We start from the raw sequence: 16,598 nt of genomic DNA on the forward strand, positions 1-16,598 counted from the left end.
AGAGACACCCCTAAGTGAAGCTGTTGCATTTTGGTCATGAGAACGTTGTGCTGCCTCGGCCCTGAAGACTCTGCTAAGAGTACCAGTGGTGGCCACCAGGGCCACTGCAGGTGTCCACACAGTGAGGAAGCAAAGCGTCCTCTTTACCATAAAAACCTCATTACTACAAAAATAGTTTTCACTGAAAGGGTCTTCTATGCCCCCAGGATCTTTGGGTCACATCTTGATAACTGCCCACTTACCGGAAGAGAGTCCTGTTCTTGCAGGACTATTACCTGGCTTAAAGTTAAAACACTTTTCTTGGTAATAAAGAAAATTTTAATAAAAATTTAATAAAAGAAAATTTTTTATTTCTTGTTAATAAAAGAAAATTTTTAGCATGTTGTCTTGGTCAGATTCAGACCCTGAGGCCTTGCATGGTTACCCAGTGGTTTTCCCTCACTGCCTTCTCTTTGCCCTTGGTTCCAGAAGAAACTCTAGTAAGACTGGGAATGGCTCCACCCAGAAGAGCCTTGGGGCCATTCACTCCTTGTGTGTTTCCTGAGCAACTACTGATTGTCTGCCCTGGCTGGACACCTGGAAACCAGCAGTGACTCTGACAGATAGGGTTGGTGCTCGCTAAGTTGACACGGCTGGGGAAGACAGGTCAATACACAGAAGAACAGGCAATTTCAAATCATGGCATGTGATATAAAGAAAAGAAATGGGCTCCTGTTTTATAGAGAGCTAAGCAGGGGATTGGGCTTCCTTGGTGGCTCAGTGGTAAAGATTCTGCCTGCAATGCAGGAGACCTGGTTCAATTGCTGGGTTGAGAAAATCCCCTGGAGGAGGGCATGGCGACCAACTCCAGTACTCTTGCCTGAAGAATTCCATGCACCAAGGAGCCTGGTAAGATACAATCCATGGGGTTGCACAGAGTTGGACATGACTGATTGACTAAGCAGCAGCAGCAGCAAGCAGGGATTAAGGCCCCTATTAGGGTTGCCAAGGAGGGTCTCAGGAGGTGATTTTTGAGCTAAGACTTGGGTGACGGGAGCTGTTTGTCATATGAAGAGCTGGAGGAAGAGGGTTTTGGTAGAAGAAAGAGCCAGGACAAATGTCTTCTGGTAAAAAGCGCTCAGCATTGCTTCAGACCAGAAGGTTGGTGAGGGAGGCCCCGGAGAGGAAAGGAGCTGGAATGGGTCAGAGGCACAGGGGCCCAGCGTGCAGGGCTCCGCAGCCTGAGGACAAGTGTGGACTGGAATCTTGGCCCAGTGAGGGGCTGCTACAGGAGTTTAGCAGTAAGGAGAAGTTTTGAGGAGAAAGGAATGATTAACAGTATCATTTATGCAGAGAGTCAGGCAAAGGAGCAGCCAGGAACAGTCTACAGGATTTGACAATGTGCAGGTGAGCTCTGGAACATACCGGGTAGAGATTTCAGGCCATGGATGATCTCTCGCCTTCTGTTTTGCAGTGAAATGCGGTCTTCAGACATCATCAAACCAAACATCACCAAGGAGATGAACTGACTGGTGTAAGCCTGAGGACAGAACAGTGGTGCTGGCAGAACTCGGGCGATGTGCATGTGGTGACCACTCAAGATGAGACAGATCCCGGGGCTCCCCTCCAGGACCACCCACCCAGCGGAGGCCCTCCCGTGGGTGCCCACGTGGCTCCTACCTTAGTGCTGGCCACACCGATCTCCGGCCCTGCGTTGATGTGGACGCCGCAGTCCGTCTCGCGGGAGATGGAGCTGCCCACGGTGTTGGTGACGCCCACGGTCAGAGCTCGGCGGTCCTTGCAGTAGCGCAGTGCCAGGAGGGTGTCTGCAGTCTCCCCTGCAACACAGGTCCTTCTTTTCAGTTCACAGCTATGTGGCTCTGCCAGCCTTAACCTCCACCCCTGACTCATTTACTTCTGGCTCTCAGGCAGAAATTGGTGCCCAGACACAGTTTGTGTGTGCTTAGAATGGAAAATGTGTGCTCAATAATTTTTTCTAGTTGATTCTCTCTCTTTTTTAATGTAAGATGTTCTTTATTTAAGGGTTGCTAATGCCAGAGACACAATTAGCACTTAGATCTTGAAAAAAGGAGAATTCTTTAGACTTAAAAGTAAATAGGAAATAAAACATTCGTGGGGATTTGGATTCAAAGTTTGAAATTAATTTATCACTTCTCATTTTACCCTTTAGTGTGAAGTGCATGTTCTAGGGATGTTAAAACCTTTCTCACGAAAATTGGTAAATTATTCAACTGGATGGGGCCTCCACATGGGGACCGCAACCACAGAGGCAGATGGGAATCACTTGATCACTTGGGTGTTTAGTAATGCAGTTAATGTGGTTTACTGTGATCATTTCTGTAATTAGAAGATGAAAGCTGATTCGTAAGTGGAACTAACTTGGAAGGAATTTATTAAAAGTTTGTGTGTGATTGAATGTTAAACAGAACATTTAAATTCCATAATTGAGGTTTTCATGAAAAATATGTGAGACATGTTTTTCTAAAAATGGCTTAAGACTCTCTTGTCCCTGGTCTTCTCTAATTTTTCTTGAATTGTAAGACAGAGTGGTTTATACTTACTCTTGTTATCTCACTTCCCATTTCCTATTTAACCCACTCTGTCTGGCCTTGTGCCCTGGTGGATTCTCAGATTCAAGATTTTGCTACTATTTATGTGACAAGTAGTTTCTCATCCACTGTCTCACTGAATTCTCATGACAACTCCTCCCTGATGGGAGGCATCATCTCCATTTCCCTTTTAGGATGAGGTGTTCAGAGACGGAGGAAATCAATGCTTCACTTGATCAAGGCCAATTAGCTGTGGGTGATGGAGTAGGCCTGGCTTGGGCCTGGCTCCCAGTATTCTTTTTTGGACTCTAAACGACCTCATTCAGAATGGGCTGAAATTTAATATTTAAAAAGCAAGAATGCTCCTAAATAGTGCTTCTCAAACAGATCTTGTTTTAAAGGAAAACATTTCTTGTAGCCTCCGAGTGTGGACTCAAATTATTTTTATTGAAAAAAAAAAATTTAAATAGGTTCATGAATAAACTGGCAAGAAGTCCCTGTTGGTAAGTCCTAAAGAACTCAAGTGAAATTAGACATGATGCAGAACATAAAATCAAACATTCAGTGTCCACACAGCCACCACTCTTGGCTCTGCTGCCCTGACTTTGTTCCAGTGCTGGCTGGAACTGCGGCCCACTGCTCCTCTCCTGTTTCCACTCAGACTTGCATCTAGCACAATGGGCCACATGGCCCTTTCTCAGCACCAGTGGGGGCCAGGGCTGGGAGCTGGGGACAGATCTATATTCATCAGTGTCCCCATTTTTGATAGTTTAAAAAATTTTAATGTAAAGAGCTAAACAAAATGAAACTTTAACCCCCTTCTATGAAGTCACTCATAAGGTAAAACTGCATTATTTCCACATTAAATGCACCTCCATTCTTTGGTTAGTGGCTCCCACCAATTCACGAAACATTTTTAGGCTCTGACAGAATTATAAACCCAAAGGTAAGTGGCAACTGAAGTTAGAGGGCAGCACCTGGGAATGAGGTGGTCAGCTAGATAGTGGGTATGTCAGCATTAGTTTTTCTTAGCTTGTCACTGAAATGGAAATACTATTAAAAATTCAAACTGAAAACAGCATAAAAAGATACGAGGGCATTCTGTTAATGCTGCAGTTGTGATAATGACACTGGTGCTATATTTTTTCTTTTATCATTTATAGATACGTTTTGAAATATTTATGGATAAAATAACATGTTTGATATTGACTTTTAAATAACCTAATGAAAGGGAGAGGTTAAAGTGGCTTTGATAATACAAAATGGGTGAGGTATTTCATAACATAACTGCTTAGCCTAGGCGCTTCCTCATGTGTCTTTCTTCTATAAAGGTTTGGAATTCTGCATAGTTAAGTGTTATAAGAATTTTCCCAGAGCTCATGCATATGAGTTCCAAGCACATGGCTGTGGATCACCTCTCTGACCCCCTGTCCTGCCTTGAGCTGGAGCAAACGCTCCAGAATGTTAGAAAGGCACCCAGACAGGGTTTCCTGAGCTGGGAGAGGGTAGTCTGGACTCTCTACATGTGAACAGTGTCTATGCCTCCTACTGCTGGATTGCTGGTGCCCAAACAGTTCTTAAAGGTACGATCAACCAGTAGCATGATGAAACTTTCCTCTAATTTAAACCCAGCACACATTTATGAGTACCTCAGTGAGGAGGCTCTTAAGTCCTGGACTTGGAATGTCAGGAGAAGGAAAAACTTTGCTGCATGGCCCTCCTCATAAAATGGGACAGCAGTTGATGGCTCTGAGGGTTAAATGACCCTGTGCCTCAGAGTATGTGGCACACAATCTGTGTGCAGAGAATGTCGCTGGATGGAGGAGGCGAGGAGCTGTGCAGTGCCTCACCGAGAGGACAGAGTCCTGAGGTGAGCTACTGAAAACCACAACCCTTACCTGACTGGCTTATGAAAAAGCAAACGTCATCCCTGAACACAGGTGTGTTCCTGTCCAGAAAATCACTAGCAAGTTCAACCATCACGGGGAGCTCGGTCAGTTCCTCCAAAACTTGCCGCGTCTAAAGCCAACAAAAAAGGGAACTAAAGTCAGTTATGGACACTACAGGGACAAAGACAGCTGAGCTTCTAAGACACCACTGCGTACAGGTGGGCAGGGAAATTCAGGCATTCACACGCCAAACTGCAGGAGAAAGGGCTCCACGCCAGTTCTCATACTGGCTCATGGCAACGAATTTGGAAGCCCAGACACAGGACAGGATCTAAGACTCATCTTGCCCTAGCCGACACTGCCTCCCAGGCACTGTCGAGGGTCCAGCCTGTCGCACTTACGGCCACAGCGGCGTGGTAGCTGGTCCCACAGCCAATCACAATGAGCCGTCGGCATCGTCTGATCTCCTTCAAGTGGTCTTTCAAGCCACCCAGGAGCACTGCAGGACACACGCAGGGCATTAATGCTGACACAACACAGGGACCACGCATAGGCCTAGGGCTCGGATGAGGGATTACCTGTGTTGGTCTCAAAATTCACTCGACCTCTCATGGTATTGAAAACGGATTCTGGCTGTTCAAATATCTCCTTTTGCATAAATGCACTGAAGTTACCTGGTCAAACAAACATCAACAAGATGAGTCAATTTTAATTTTGTTACACTACCACTGCTTAGCTTTTAATCAAGAAGAAAAGTTGTTATGCAGTCACAGGGACACGTATATAGGCCACTACAGATTACGAAGGGTATCTCCAGGTATTGTCCCATCTGAGACTCATGGTGATGAGTCAGGTCAGGCATGATTACTGTCTTCAGTGTGCATATCATACCCTGCAGCTTGAGGGAGGGAGGGATGTAAGCAACAGATGCGTGGCTGGCCTTCCTGGGCCATGCTCCTCTTAGCAAGGCCACAAGAAAGTACGATGCTTTACTTCCTACTACCCCCCTACTTAGGAAAGTGCACATGAAGCAAGTCTAAGGAAATAGACCACTTTTCAAAACCAAATACACTCCTAACTTCTGTACTGAAACAAAAAAGAAAAACACCTTTTGAAAAAGACCATTTTTCCAGGGCTCTGATCTGAATGAAACCAGATACTATCCCAGACCTCCTGACAGGTGTTATGCCTGATGCCTGTCAACAGGTGTGCAGACGGGCTGGGAGTGCCCTCTGTGACAAACAGATGCATGATGTCCAGCATTGCAGCATCTCTGAATGCTGCCCTCCGCAGAGGACTTATAGAAAGAGTGACATGAAGCAAATAGAGCAAGTGAGGATAGGTAGGGGCCGCTGCAGATACAGATCAGGGAAGGGCTCTCTGAGGGAGTGACGTTTCACGGGAAATGATTAAAAGAAGCTGGTCCTGTGAGAAGCTGAGTGAGTACCCCCTGCAGGTAAGTAAGCATTCAACTTGTCTGAGCAACGGTGAGGAGGGCGGGATGGGCAGACAGAGGCATAGTGAGAAAGGGTTGCATGAGGTGGTGCCCGGCTGGGTGTGGGTGGTTGTGGGCTGTTGCTGGGAGGGTTTTATTCAAGGAGCAGTGGGAAGCCATCGGAGGGCTTTATGCAGCAGGATAAGAGGGTATGATTCACGCTCTTAAAAGTTTACCCCGGTGGACCTGTGGAGAAGAGTGTGCAGGAAGACCAGTGTGGGTGCAGGAAGACGGGCTCCCCTGGCAAGGAGAGAGTAGTCCACAGTCTCCTGTTACTGCAGGCCTGTAGGAATGTGTCCTAGAGAGTTCTAAAGGGAGGTAGTTGATGGACTGGGGTCAGATCAAGCAGGAAGACCTGGTACCTGAACACAGTCAGAAGTTCCCTTTGGAGTAGCCAGGCCAGGCACCCCACAATCCTGAGCTGCATGAACCACAGACCACCTGCAGCCCCACCCCAGTGCTTAGGGCAGGCAGGAAGGCTGTGGTGCCCACCCTGGATAGGGAAGAGAGTCTCCCTCACAGAGTACATGCCCCTGAGGTTGCTGCACAGGGACTCTCAAAAGACACTTGCCTTTCATGATTTGCTGCAATTCCATCTGCAAGGTCTGGATGGCTCGAGATGGGTCATCACTAGCCAAACGCTTGACCCGGTGAATAGAGAGTTTCCCATCAGCCACTGCGGCAATGTCATCATCCTCAAGGAAGATGACCCGGTTGGTGTGCTCTATGATAGCACTGGAGCAAGGAAAAAATGGGTGTCAGAGACAGGGCCCACCCTTGACACTTACTCACTGCGTCTCAATTGTGGGTCCGTATCAGTAGCACTGAATTGCACTTTACGATATGCCATATTTACACTAATTCATAGCTCCCGCCCCTTAAGCCAGACCCAGACATCAAATCATCTGTAAACCTTTTGGCTTATAGCTCTAAAAGATAAGAATTATTTTGTAATCCTACTCAAATACCATTATCACGTCTAAGAGTAATAGTTATTCCTCCATATCATCAAATATCCAGTATGTTCAAATTTCCCCAATAATCTCATAGATGTCCTTTTATAATTGTTTTCTTCAAACCAGGATCCAAACAACGTCAACTTTGGAGAATGTTCAAGAACTAACACATTATTCTGAATCATAAAGGGAAAGTATGAACATTTATCTTGCCTTTCCAAATGATCTATCTTTCAGAATAACCACATTTTAAGAAGGCAAGTTTCTCTTTATAGGGGGGAAACACAGCTAATAAAGAAGGACTGACAGAATTATAATAATCAACTTATTATGAACTTATAATTGTTAATAGCCCTAATCAAGGTCTATTAGTGGCTACTGACACGAAGAGATGAAAATCTGAGAGCTGCTTTATAATGGATGAAAGAGGCCGGTGATGCGGATTTTAACAAGACTACAAAAAGACAATGAAACTTAGTGCCTTCTGATGGAAGTACACACTACCTATTCAATAGTCTTGCCAAAAAAAAAAAAAAATCAAACCTGATGATCAAGCTTCTAGATACCTGTAAACTCCTGTTTGCAGGAAATACAGAAGAACATGGAGGAGGCACACAACAAAATCCATTTAGAGGGAAACTCATTCGGACAAATGACTTCTCTTATACACACATACACATGCATGCAAGCAAAGGGGGGGAACTTAAAGGTAACTATAAGATCTATCCATTAATGAAATGTGCAGTCACTGTGTTTATTTTTAAACTAACTTTCTCTGTGTGGAAAGTAATATAAGATCTATCCATTAATGAAATGTGCAGTCACTGTGTTTATTTTCAAACTAACTTTCTCTGTGTGGAAAGTAATAATGATTTTTCCCTTGAGATGGTAAATGAAAAAGAAAGGTAATCAACAGTACAGGTGGTACACAGATACGGCAAAAGCCATGAAGGCGGGCTTTCCTGGTGGTTCAGACAGTAAAGAATTTGCCTGCAAATGCAGGAGAGCCCTGGGTCAGGAAGATCCCCTGGAGAAGGGAATGGCTACCCACTCCAGTATTCCTGCCTGGAGAATTCCATGGACAGTCTAGCCTGGCAGGCTATAGTCCATGGGGTTGCAAAGAGTTAGACATGACTGAGCGACTAACACTTAACACTATGAAGGTGGTACTTGAAGGACCATGAGAGAAAAAAACACTCATGCCACCAAGTGCTACACAATATGTACCCTGTGCAGAAAAATGAGCACTTAAAACTTCTGGTGCAAAGTTAAAAAGAGAAAACAATCAAGTTTATGGCTCTAAGAGAGGCATTTCCAGATCCTAGTGAAGAAAGATAAAGTAGTATGGAAAGCCCTTGCACTAGAAAAAATATTTTAAACAATACATGTTCTTTGAATAAAAAGCAGAAAACACAGTCAACAAGAGGAAGAAGTAAAAATGGCCTGATTCAATCTCCAATAAAGAAATACTGCTTACACTGTACTTTCCTTCAGACAGGGCTTAATATGTGTGTTTGATTTACGTGTGCATATAATCTGCATGTTTAAATATAATCATTGTTTTAATTTACAGAATGGATAGGGAGTCATCAAGATTATAGGTCCAGGAGTTAGACCTGAGGTGGAGTCCTCATCCCTGTCTTTTACCAGCCTGTGGCCTTGGACAGCACAGACATGACCCCTCTAAGCCCGTCCTGGGCTCCTCAACTTCAAAATGGAAGGTGACCACTGTGTCTTCTCCAGAGGCCTGTCGTGACGACTGCACGGGAGAGTCTTGGTAAAGCCCTCTGCACAGTGTCCAGCTGTAAGTGCACAGTGCATGCTGGTCACTGTTGTCACGAGAGCGCCACAGCATGCTTTCATATACGAGAGGGTCACCTCCGCCACTCTTATTTTCCAATATGTACTTTTTCATCTATACACAGTACACTGTAGAATCACTTTTTTAAGTTCCAAAAACGTACACAAACAAAGGAATGTCAGAGATTTAATGACAGCATTGAATTTACAGATTAATTTAAGAAGAGTCAATTTCTTTAAAAATAATTTGAAATTATTAAATTAACTGTAAACCAATTAATGTCTTCATAATAATATTAAGCCTTCCTACCAAGGAATGTGATAATCTCTCCCTTTATTCAAATCTCTTCTTGTTTCTCATGGTAAGTTTTTGCAGTCTTTTCCAAATAGGTTCTGAATTATTTTTATTTAAATTTATTTTAGGGCTGCCCTGGTAGCTCAGCTGGTAAAGAATCCGCCTGCAATGCAGGAGACCCCAGTTCAATTCCTGGGTCAGGAAGAACTGCTGGAAAAGGGATAGGCTACTCACTCCAGTATTCTTGGGCTTTCCTGGTGGTTCAGACGGTAAAGAATCCACCTGCAACATGGGAGACCTGGGTTCGATTCCCGGGTTGGGAAGATCTCCTGGAGAAGGGAACGGCTACCCACTGCAGTATTCTGGCCTGGAGAATTCCATGGACTGTATCGTCCATGGAGTTGCAAAGAGTCGGACATGACTTTCCTACCAAGGAATGTGGAATCTCTCCCTGTGTTCAGCTCTCGTTTCTTATGGTAAACTTTTGCAGTCTTCTCCAAACAGATTCTGAATTATTTTTATTTAAATTTATTTTAAGGGAGTACAACTTTTTTTTTTTTTCCAGCCATGGTAAATAGATTACTTTTTTCCATTCAACAAAGGTTTGCTGAGAGCCAGCCGTACCAGTCACTTATGGAGACATGAGTGGGGGACAGGGTTGATGTGGTCCCCTAATACCCATCTCATTGAGCTGACAGCAAAGTGGCTACTGCTGGGATGTCAAGTTTCCACATCTTTATATTCTGAAGAGCCATGAGTATTACTTCTGACAGCCTTTCAGGTGGGTTTTATATAATCATACAAAAGTGTATAATCATATTGCCTATAAATAATTGCTTACTCTTGCATGTACTTATGGCTTTTCTTTTTGAGAAACATCTACCATACTTCAATGAATATAAGGTAATATTGATCTTAAGGTTGTGATTATTTTATGTACTTCTAAAAAATTAAAACTATCAGATCAGATCAGATCAGTCACTCAGTCGTGTCCGACTCTTTGTGACCCCATGAATTGCAGCACGCCAGGCCTCCCTGTCCATCACCAACTCCTGGAGTTCACTCAGACTCACGTCCATCGAGTCAGTGATGCCATCCAGCCATCTCATCCTCTGTCGTCCCCTTCTCCTCCTGCCCCCAATCCCACCCAGCATCAGAGTCTTTTCCAATGAGTCAACTCTTCGCATGAGGTGGCCAAAGTACTGGAGTTTCAGCTTTAGCATCAGTCCTTCCAAAGGAATCTCAGGGCTGATCTCCTACAGAATGGACTGGTTGGATCTCCTTGCACTATAGCAAATTATAATTGTAAGATGCTACTCGTAGATACTGGGCTTCCCTTGTGGCTCAGCTGGTAAAGAATCCGCCTGCAATGTGGGAGACCTGGGTTCGATTCCTGGGTAGGGAAGATCCCCTGAAGAAGGGAAAGGCTACCCACTCCAGTATCCTGGCCTGGAGAATTTCATGGGGATAGTCCATGGGGTCGCAGAGTCGGACACGACTGAGCGACTTTCACTTTCACTTGTAGATACTAAAATCTATGAGATAACTATATGTCTTAGAACCATTGAAATATTAGTTTCTCATTGAAATGGTGCACTAAGAAACACAGTTTGGGAACTGCTGCCCTTTCCTAACCAGCATTAAGTACAATGCTGGCTGGGGCTGAAATAGGCCTTGCCGCCTGGGCTGCAGCTGCTGTTACTTCACGTTTCCCAGGAGGCCTCACCTGGTGTCCTTCTGCTTCGCATCAAGGCCCTACCAGAGGGTGGTGGGAAAAAAGGCATAATAAAGATTTAGATAAAGGAGGTGGTGGTTTATGATGGTTTTCTAGGGCTTCCCTGGTGGCTCAGCTGGTAAAGAATCTGCCTGCAATGCAGGAGACCCAGTTTGATTCCTGGATTGGGAAGATCCCCTGGAGGAGGGCATGGCAACCCACTCCAGTGTTCTTGCCTGGAGCATCCGCATGGACAGAGGAGCCTGGCAGGCTACAGTCCATGGACTTGCAAAGAGTCGGACATGACTGAGCGACTAAGCGCACATGATGGTTTTCTATTTCAACCAGCAGGAAAGTGCTGTTGTCTTTTCTGAGTGTATTTGTGTGTATCCATTTTTGGGATACACTAAAATGGGCATGAAGCGTACTTCCTCAAGTTTCAGAATTACTGTTTGGTGTACTGATGAGAACATGGACTTTGGGATCCTTTGGGCCAGAACCCTCAATCTTGGCTCTTTTATGAATGGTCAGACGCTGGTAAAGGCAGGCAAGGTTCAGGAAGGACCGAAGGTCTGGAGACACTTGCCCCATCTAAAGGGAGCAGCCTTTGAATGGCCCCAGGAAGGACTGGAGGGAGCTGTCTGGTGTGCTCAAATCTGCTGGTTTTCCAGGAAAGTTAGATGTTTAGATTTTTATGGAAAATTTCCCAGTTTTACAATGTTGGCAACTAATTCAATTATTCCGTACAGCCCCACATGTTGTTAGATCAGTGGGCTTCGCCTTTGGCCAGCAGGGGTGCTGATGCCAGCCAGGCCAAAAGTGGTCACTGGACGAGGACTCCCTCGGGAGGGCCATCACCTCTCCCCCTTGCTGAGCCTTGAGAAAACAGCTCAAGTCGGGGGTAAGTAAGAAAGGAGGGTGTTCAGCCAGTCTTTCTTGATTACATCATCCTTGGAAAGAAAGGATGGCACCCCACTCCAGTACTTCTGCCTGGAAAATCCCATGGATGGAGGAGCCTGGTAGGCTGCAGTCCATGGGGTCGCTGAGGGTCGGACACACCTGAGTGACTTCACTTTCACTCTTCACTTTCATGCATTGGAGAAGGAAATGGCAACCCACTCCAATGTTCTTGCCTGGAGAATCCCAGGGACGGGGGAGCCTGGTGGGCTGCCTTCTATGGGGTCACACAGAGTCGGACACGACTGAAGTGACTTAGCAGCAGCAGGAAAGAAAGGAAACAAGGTCTAGCTACCTTGCATCAGAAGCAAAAAAGAATTCCACTGCTTTATTGCCCACAGCGTGAAGGCAGGTCGAGCTGTCCAGCCTCTTCATCCTTGTTTTACAGATATTCTTCACATTCTCAATATTGCCTAGAAAATGAAGGGAAGGATCACAAATCCTGTTCAAACTATTTCCTCTGAACAACAGGAAGAAGCCAGTTTCCCCTTTGAATACGTGTGCAGAAATGTGCAAGTTTTAGCTTTGTCTGTATCAGCCAAATTGTGTAAAAGATCTCCAAATAGGAAGAGCTCTGAATTGACTGCTAACAAAACAAACCAAATCAACACTCAAATCAGGACATGGTTGCCTTTATGGTAACAGAACCACATGCGGCTCCCGTGGCTTGTGTGCAAATTTGAAAATATACATGATAAAAAGCTTTTGAAAACATGGAGACAAGTCTCAGTTGCATGAAAACCGTTTGGACCTGGTCCCAGCAGAGTGAAGGGACGCATCCTGCCTCTGAGGGGAGCTGCTGCCTTCGGAACAGTGTCGTGCTGCTCAAGTCCTTCTCAAGAAACTTACGTGTCCTATATAAGACGGGGATCTGTTCTGTGGAGAGTTTGTATTTGCTCCTTACTCCGATGAGTAGGGGACTGCCTCTCCTGTAAGGATAAGAGGGAACTGAATTACCTATTGCCTTGACACTCTGGGCTGGGCTGGGTGTCCTCTGAACATGAGATGGTATCCACATCAAGCCCCCTTCCTAGGGCAAAGTAACCCCAGGACATCCCAAAGATTGTCCCAGAAGTTATAGAACCACTAATTATAGATAATTTAGAAAAATAAAGCTTTATTGCTTCTTCACACTACCTTCTTCTGCATTCAAAATAGTAACATCATGATAATAGATTTTATTTTATTTTTTTTTGATAATAGATTTTAAAAGGAGTTTCAAAATGTGGCAGGGACCAACTAGCATTTTATAATTCTATAATTTGAAAGACTTAAATTCCAAATGGCAGTTTAGTTCCTGATCCAGAAAAAATAAAATTATAGTACATTCACACAATGTCCTGCCTTGATATTGTGATGGTCTGAGCCACAGGTACATTCTCCATGGCTCCCCGATACCTTCAGCAGGAAGCCTGCAACCACAGGGCACCCTAGATCCTACAGAGCTGAGCCTCTGCCCACCTCCCAACTCCCCACCAGCTCTTGGGTTTCACGGGGTAGTGTCCAAACAACCTTGTTCGCTGCTGTCACCCATGCCTGGCACATAGAAGGTGTCAGTAAGTACCCACTGAGACTAGAGGAGCCTTAAGTCCCACCAGTGCCCCTCCCTGTCACCACCCTGGCATAACTGCAGATCCCTCACTCGAGGCTCTGAGCTTTTTGCTCACGCTGGTTTCTTGGCCTGCCTTACCCAGGCCAACACCTGCTTCTCCTTGGGCCCTCTGTGCACTGCCTCCCAGCCCCCATCACAGAGAACATTCTCAGCCCAGCTCTGTCCTCCTGCACAACTGTCCCGTCCTTAAGGGTCTGGTGGCCCTGAGTCCCCAGCTCAGCACACAGTAAGTGTCCACAAATATTAGTTGGAGTGATGGATAGATGAATGGGTAGATGGTCAGATTGACTGTGGATGGACAGAAGGGACGAACAGATGAACAGGTAGATAGACAAATGGTGGATGCACAGGTGGGTGGTTACATGACGGCACTCACACACCCGCTTGTGTGACCCACACAGTACTGGGGGCCGCACAGCACAGGGCTCTGACAGAAGGACGTGTGGGCTGACCCAGGCTTCTCAGCTGACTCTTGGGTCACACCCGGCGTGAAGGTGATGAAGTTTAAGCTCCTGGCTTTCAAGGCCTCTTCTTTACTGGACTCAAATCAACATTCATTTGTGTTCCTGATTTCATGTTCATAATTTTACATACTTTTTCTAAAGGGAATTTCTGAAACTGACCTGAAACCTGGATCTGCCCTCGCTATACAATTTTATTTTTAGTTTGAATTTGTTGTCAATTCCTAAAAAAAATCTAGAGATTTCAAATAAATATCCAATTTTCTAGTTTCTCTTTTAATTACTCAGAAATTCCAGCCACGGCTGTCCCTTAGTCCCTTCCACTCTGCCAAAAGCCCTGCTCCTACCTTGTGCCTCAAGCTAAGCGATTTTATTTATTTGTAACTGGAAATGTCAGTGTATTCCGCCTTACCTTGTGGCCACGGCTTCTCCAGGGTAGTGGATGCTCTTGAAAACCAAGGCAAATGCGCCTTCCTGAAAAGACAAGAAAGGACAGTGAGGAACAACTTACTCTGGCTAAGCTAGGCTGCTGCAGCCCTGTCAGTCCACGAGTCCAGACAGCTCTCCTGGGGCCTATTCACTGCAGGCGGTCCTGGGGTCACTCACTCAGGGTACTGAATACAGGACGGCATGTGCACAGGGATATTAGGAAGGGAAAGAGAAACCGACCATACCACAATCAAGTGCCAAAGACTGGAACTTGTGGATTTCATCGTGAGCAATACGAATCACCCTGTCCAGGCCCAGAAGGAACAGTTTCTGGCTCTGTGATGAGCTATGTGGACTGCGCAGCCAGAACCTCAGGAAATGAGAACTGCAGCCAGGGGTGCTGCCCTGGGCCTCAGGGACTGTACCTCCTCAGGGAGCAATCATGAGGATTAAAGGGGCTAAACTAGGACCTACGTTTAGCTCAACACACGTTAGTACCTGGGTTCAAATTCTGGCTTTTCCCCTAAACTGGGCAATCGTTTCAGCCTTCTTTGTGCCTCATGGCTATCTTGTGCGGTTTCTGTGAGCCAAAGCGTTTTAAGTGCCTAGAACAGTGCCTGACGTACGGAAGCATGAGTTGTTATAATTATTATTTCTTTGGCAATAACGACTCTGTGTCTTACCTTGTTGGTTTGTGCAAACCAGAATTAGAATATAGCTCTCCTAACTCAAGACTCCAAACATTCTCCCTATTTAAAGCCTCGATGCAAAACTCTCTCCTACATTCTGACCATCCATACTAACCAGGCCCCTACTTGACTTTATGTACAGCCAGCTATCAGTCTGGATTTCTAAGACTTGGGAACCTGGGCAGACCCAAGGTCTCGTGCTATGGCCAGTGTGCCAGAGATATCCCAGGGCCAGCAACTCTAGGCCTCTAAGGGTCTTTCAAACTGCCCCAAATGAAGGGGGTTTAGACAGAATCTGAGGAGCCTGATATTCACCCTGCTGGTTTTGTCAACAATGAAGTAGGACTGAACAGAAAAGTTCTTCCCAGTCTCTGCCAAAAAGAGCTCTGTGTTGCTATGGGTACAATGCTGACATTTAAAAGGGCCACCACTGGGATGCATTCCCAAAATTTAAAATTACAAATGGAAAGGAGGAAATACTCTGCTGCAAACTAAACTGGTTCACTGTGCATTAGTTATGGGACAGGCTTTTATTTGTAAATTAAGGTCCCCTAAGATAGGAGTCATAGGGCAAAGGGTTTAACAGTAGACTTACTTAAAAAAAAAAGAAAAAAGACCGAAAAGACCAATGGGTCACATGTTTTAAACTGCAGTGTTTGCACCCAAAGAAGCCTCTGACCCCAGATGTTCTAGACTCTTGGCCCTGAACACTGGCTCCAAACTGCCCCCATCTTGGGGGAGCTATGGATGGCACTGATGCTCAGAGGTGGACTCTAGCAAGTCTGGAGCCCTCTCCTCCTCCCTCCACCATTCCACAAGGGCCTACTCTACCTCCTCCTCCAAGGAGGGGTCTCTCCTGGGCAGTTCCCCCACCAAAACCTCAGAACTCCTCCCATATCTACAAGGATGCAACCTTTTAAGGCCAGACACTGTAGATAAGCCATCTTTAATCCTCAGGTACCTGGTGCAGGTTTGCCTAATAAGTGCTGATGAAAACTGAAAAGGAATGAAGGGAGGATTTAGATAAGTGAGAACTATAACTTACCAGCTGCTGAATGACTCTCTCCACCAGTGTTGAAAATGTAATGTCCTCGGTTTCTCTGTTGTCGAACACATATTTAATCAGCTTGGCAATGGTTTCTGTATCTGTTTCTGACTCAAACTCATAGCCTTTGCTTTCCTGGAATATTTGGTTAGACAAACTGTCAGATAACGGTCATTGTGCAATGCTGGCCTGGCCGGCTCCCTCTCCTCCCTTATGACTTGTCCTTGGAGTGACATAAGACGAGAACAAGGAAAACAGGGAAGGGATGAGAAATGTCTGCCTGAATCCCACAGCCTAACACAGCTGAGTCACTGTAGTCCTCCCTGAGATCATCCAGCCTCAGAAGCTCGTCCTTGCAATTAATCTGGACATTGCAAAAAATGTAGCAATCAAAATGATCAAATACGTTGAGTCAAATCCACCACCTCCCAACCAATACCACAACCTCTTCATACTTGAAACGCTTGCGTCTGTCTTCCCACCCTGCATTCCATTTGGTGTATGAGTCGGTATGTTATTTAGTGAATACACTTTGTTCTTTAGATTCTGCTGTGAATCTGAAACAACCTTTGAGGTAAATGAAAACGCCCTTCTCTCTCCTCCAGCGAGATCTGGGAAGGAGGCTGAGCTAGGGATAAGGTCTGTGTCCAGTGTGGTGATGTGGCCAAGAGTGGATGGCAATTCGCCCCTGCCTTTTTTTCCAGCAG

At 45.5% G+C, this 16,598-nt stretch overlaps 1 protein-coding gene across 1 annotated transcript in view; it reads right to left on the reverse strand.

The window, feature by feature from the left end:
* The window catches only part of GFPT2 (glutamine-fructose-6-phosphate transaminase 2), a 45,446-nt gene that overhangs the window by 7,145 nt on the left and 21,703 nt on the right, over positions 1-16,598 (reverse strand). Inside the window, exons 6-15 of the mRNA XM_027548484.1 lie at positions 15,892-16,026; positions 14,141-14,202; positions 12,505-12,584; positions 11,951-12,068; positions 6,505-6,668; positions 5,017-5,112; positions 4,840-4,937; positions 4,448-4,568; positions 1,660-1,817; positions 1,405-1,519 (exon numbers count right to left, since the gene is read on the reverse strand). Of these exons, the coding sequence (XP_027404285.1) occupies positions 1,405-1,519; positions 1,660-1,817; positions 4,448-4,568; positions 4,840-4,937; positions 5,017-5,112; positions 6,505-6,668; positions 11,951-12,068; positions 12,505-12,584; positions 14,141-14,202; positions 15,892-16,026 (1,147 nt within the window). The remainder of the gene's footprint in view (positions 1-1,404; positions 1,520-1,659; positions 1,818-4,447; positions 4,569-4,839; positions 4,938-5,016; positions 5,113-6,504; positions 6,669-11,950; positions 12,069-12,504; positions 12,585-14,140; positions 14,203-15,891; positions 16,027-16,598) is intronic.

The sequence above is a fragment of the Bos indicus x Bos taurus genome, chromosome 7 (assembly GCF_003369695.1).
Source record: "Bos indicus x Bos taurus breed Angus x Brahman F1 hybrid chromosome 7, Bos_hybrid_MaternalHap_v2.0, whole genome shotgun sequence".
In the NCBI taxonomy this organism is placed as follows: domain Eukaryota; kingdom Metazoa; phylum Chordata; class Mammalia; order Artiodactyla; family Bovidae; genus Bos; species Bos indicus x Bos taurus.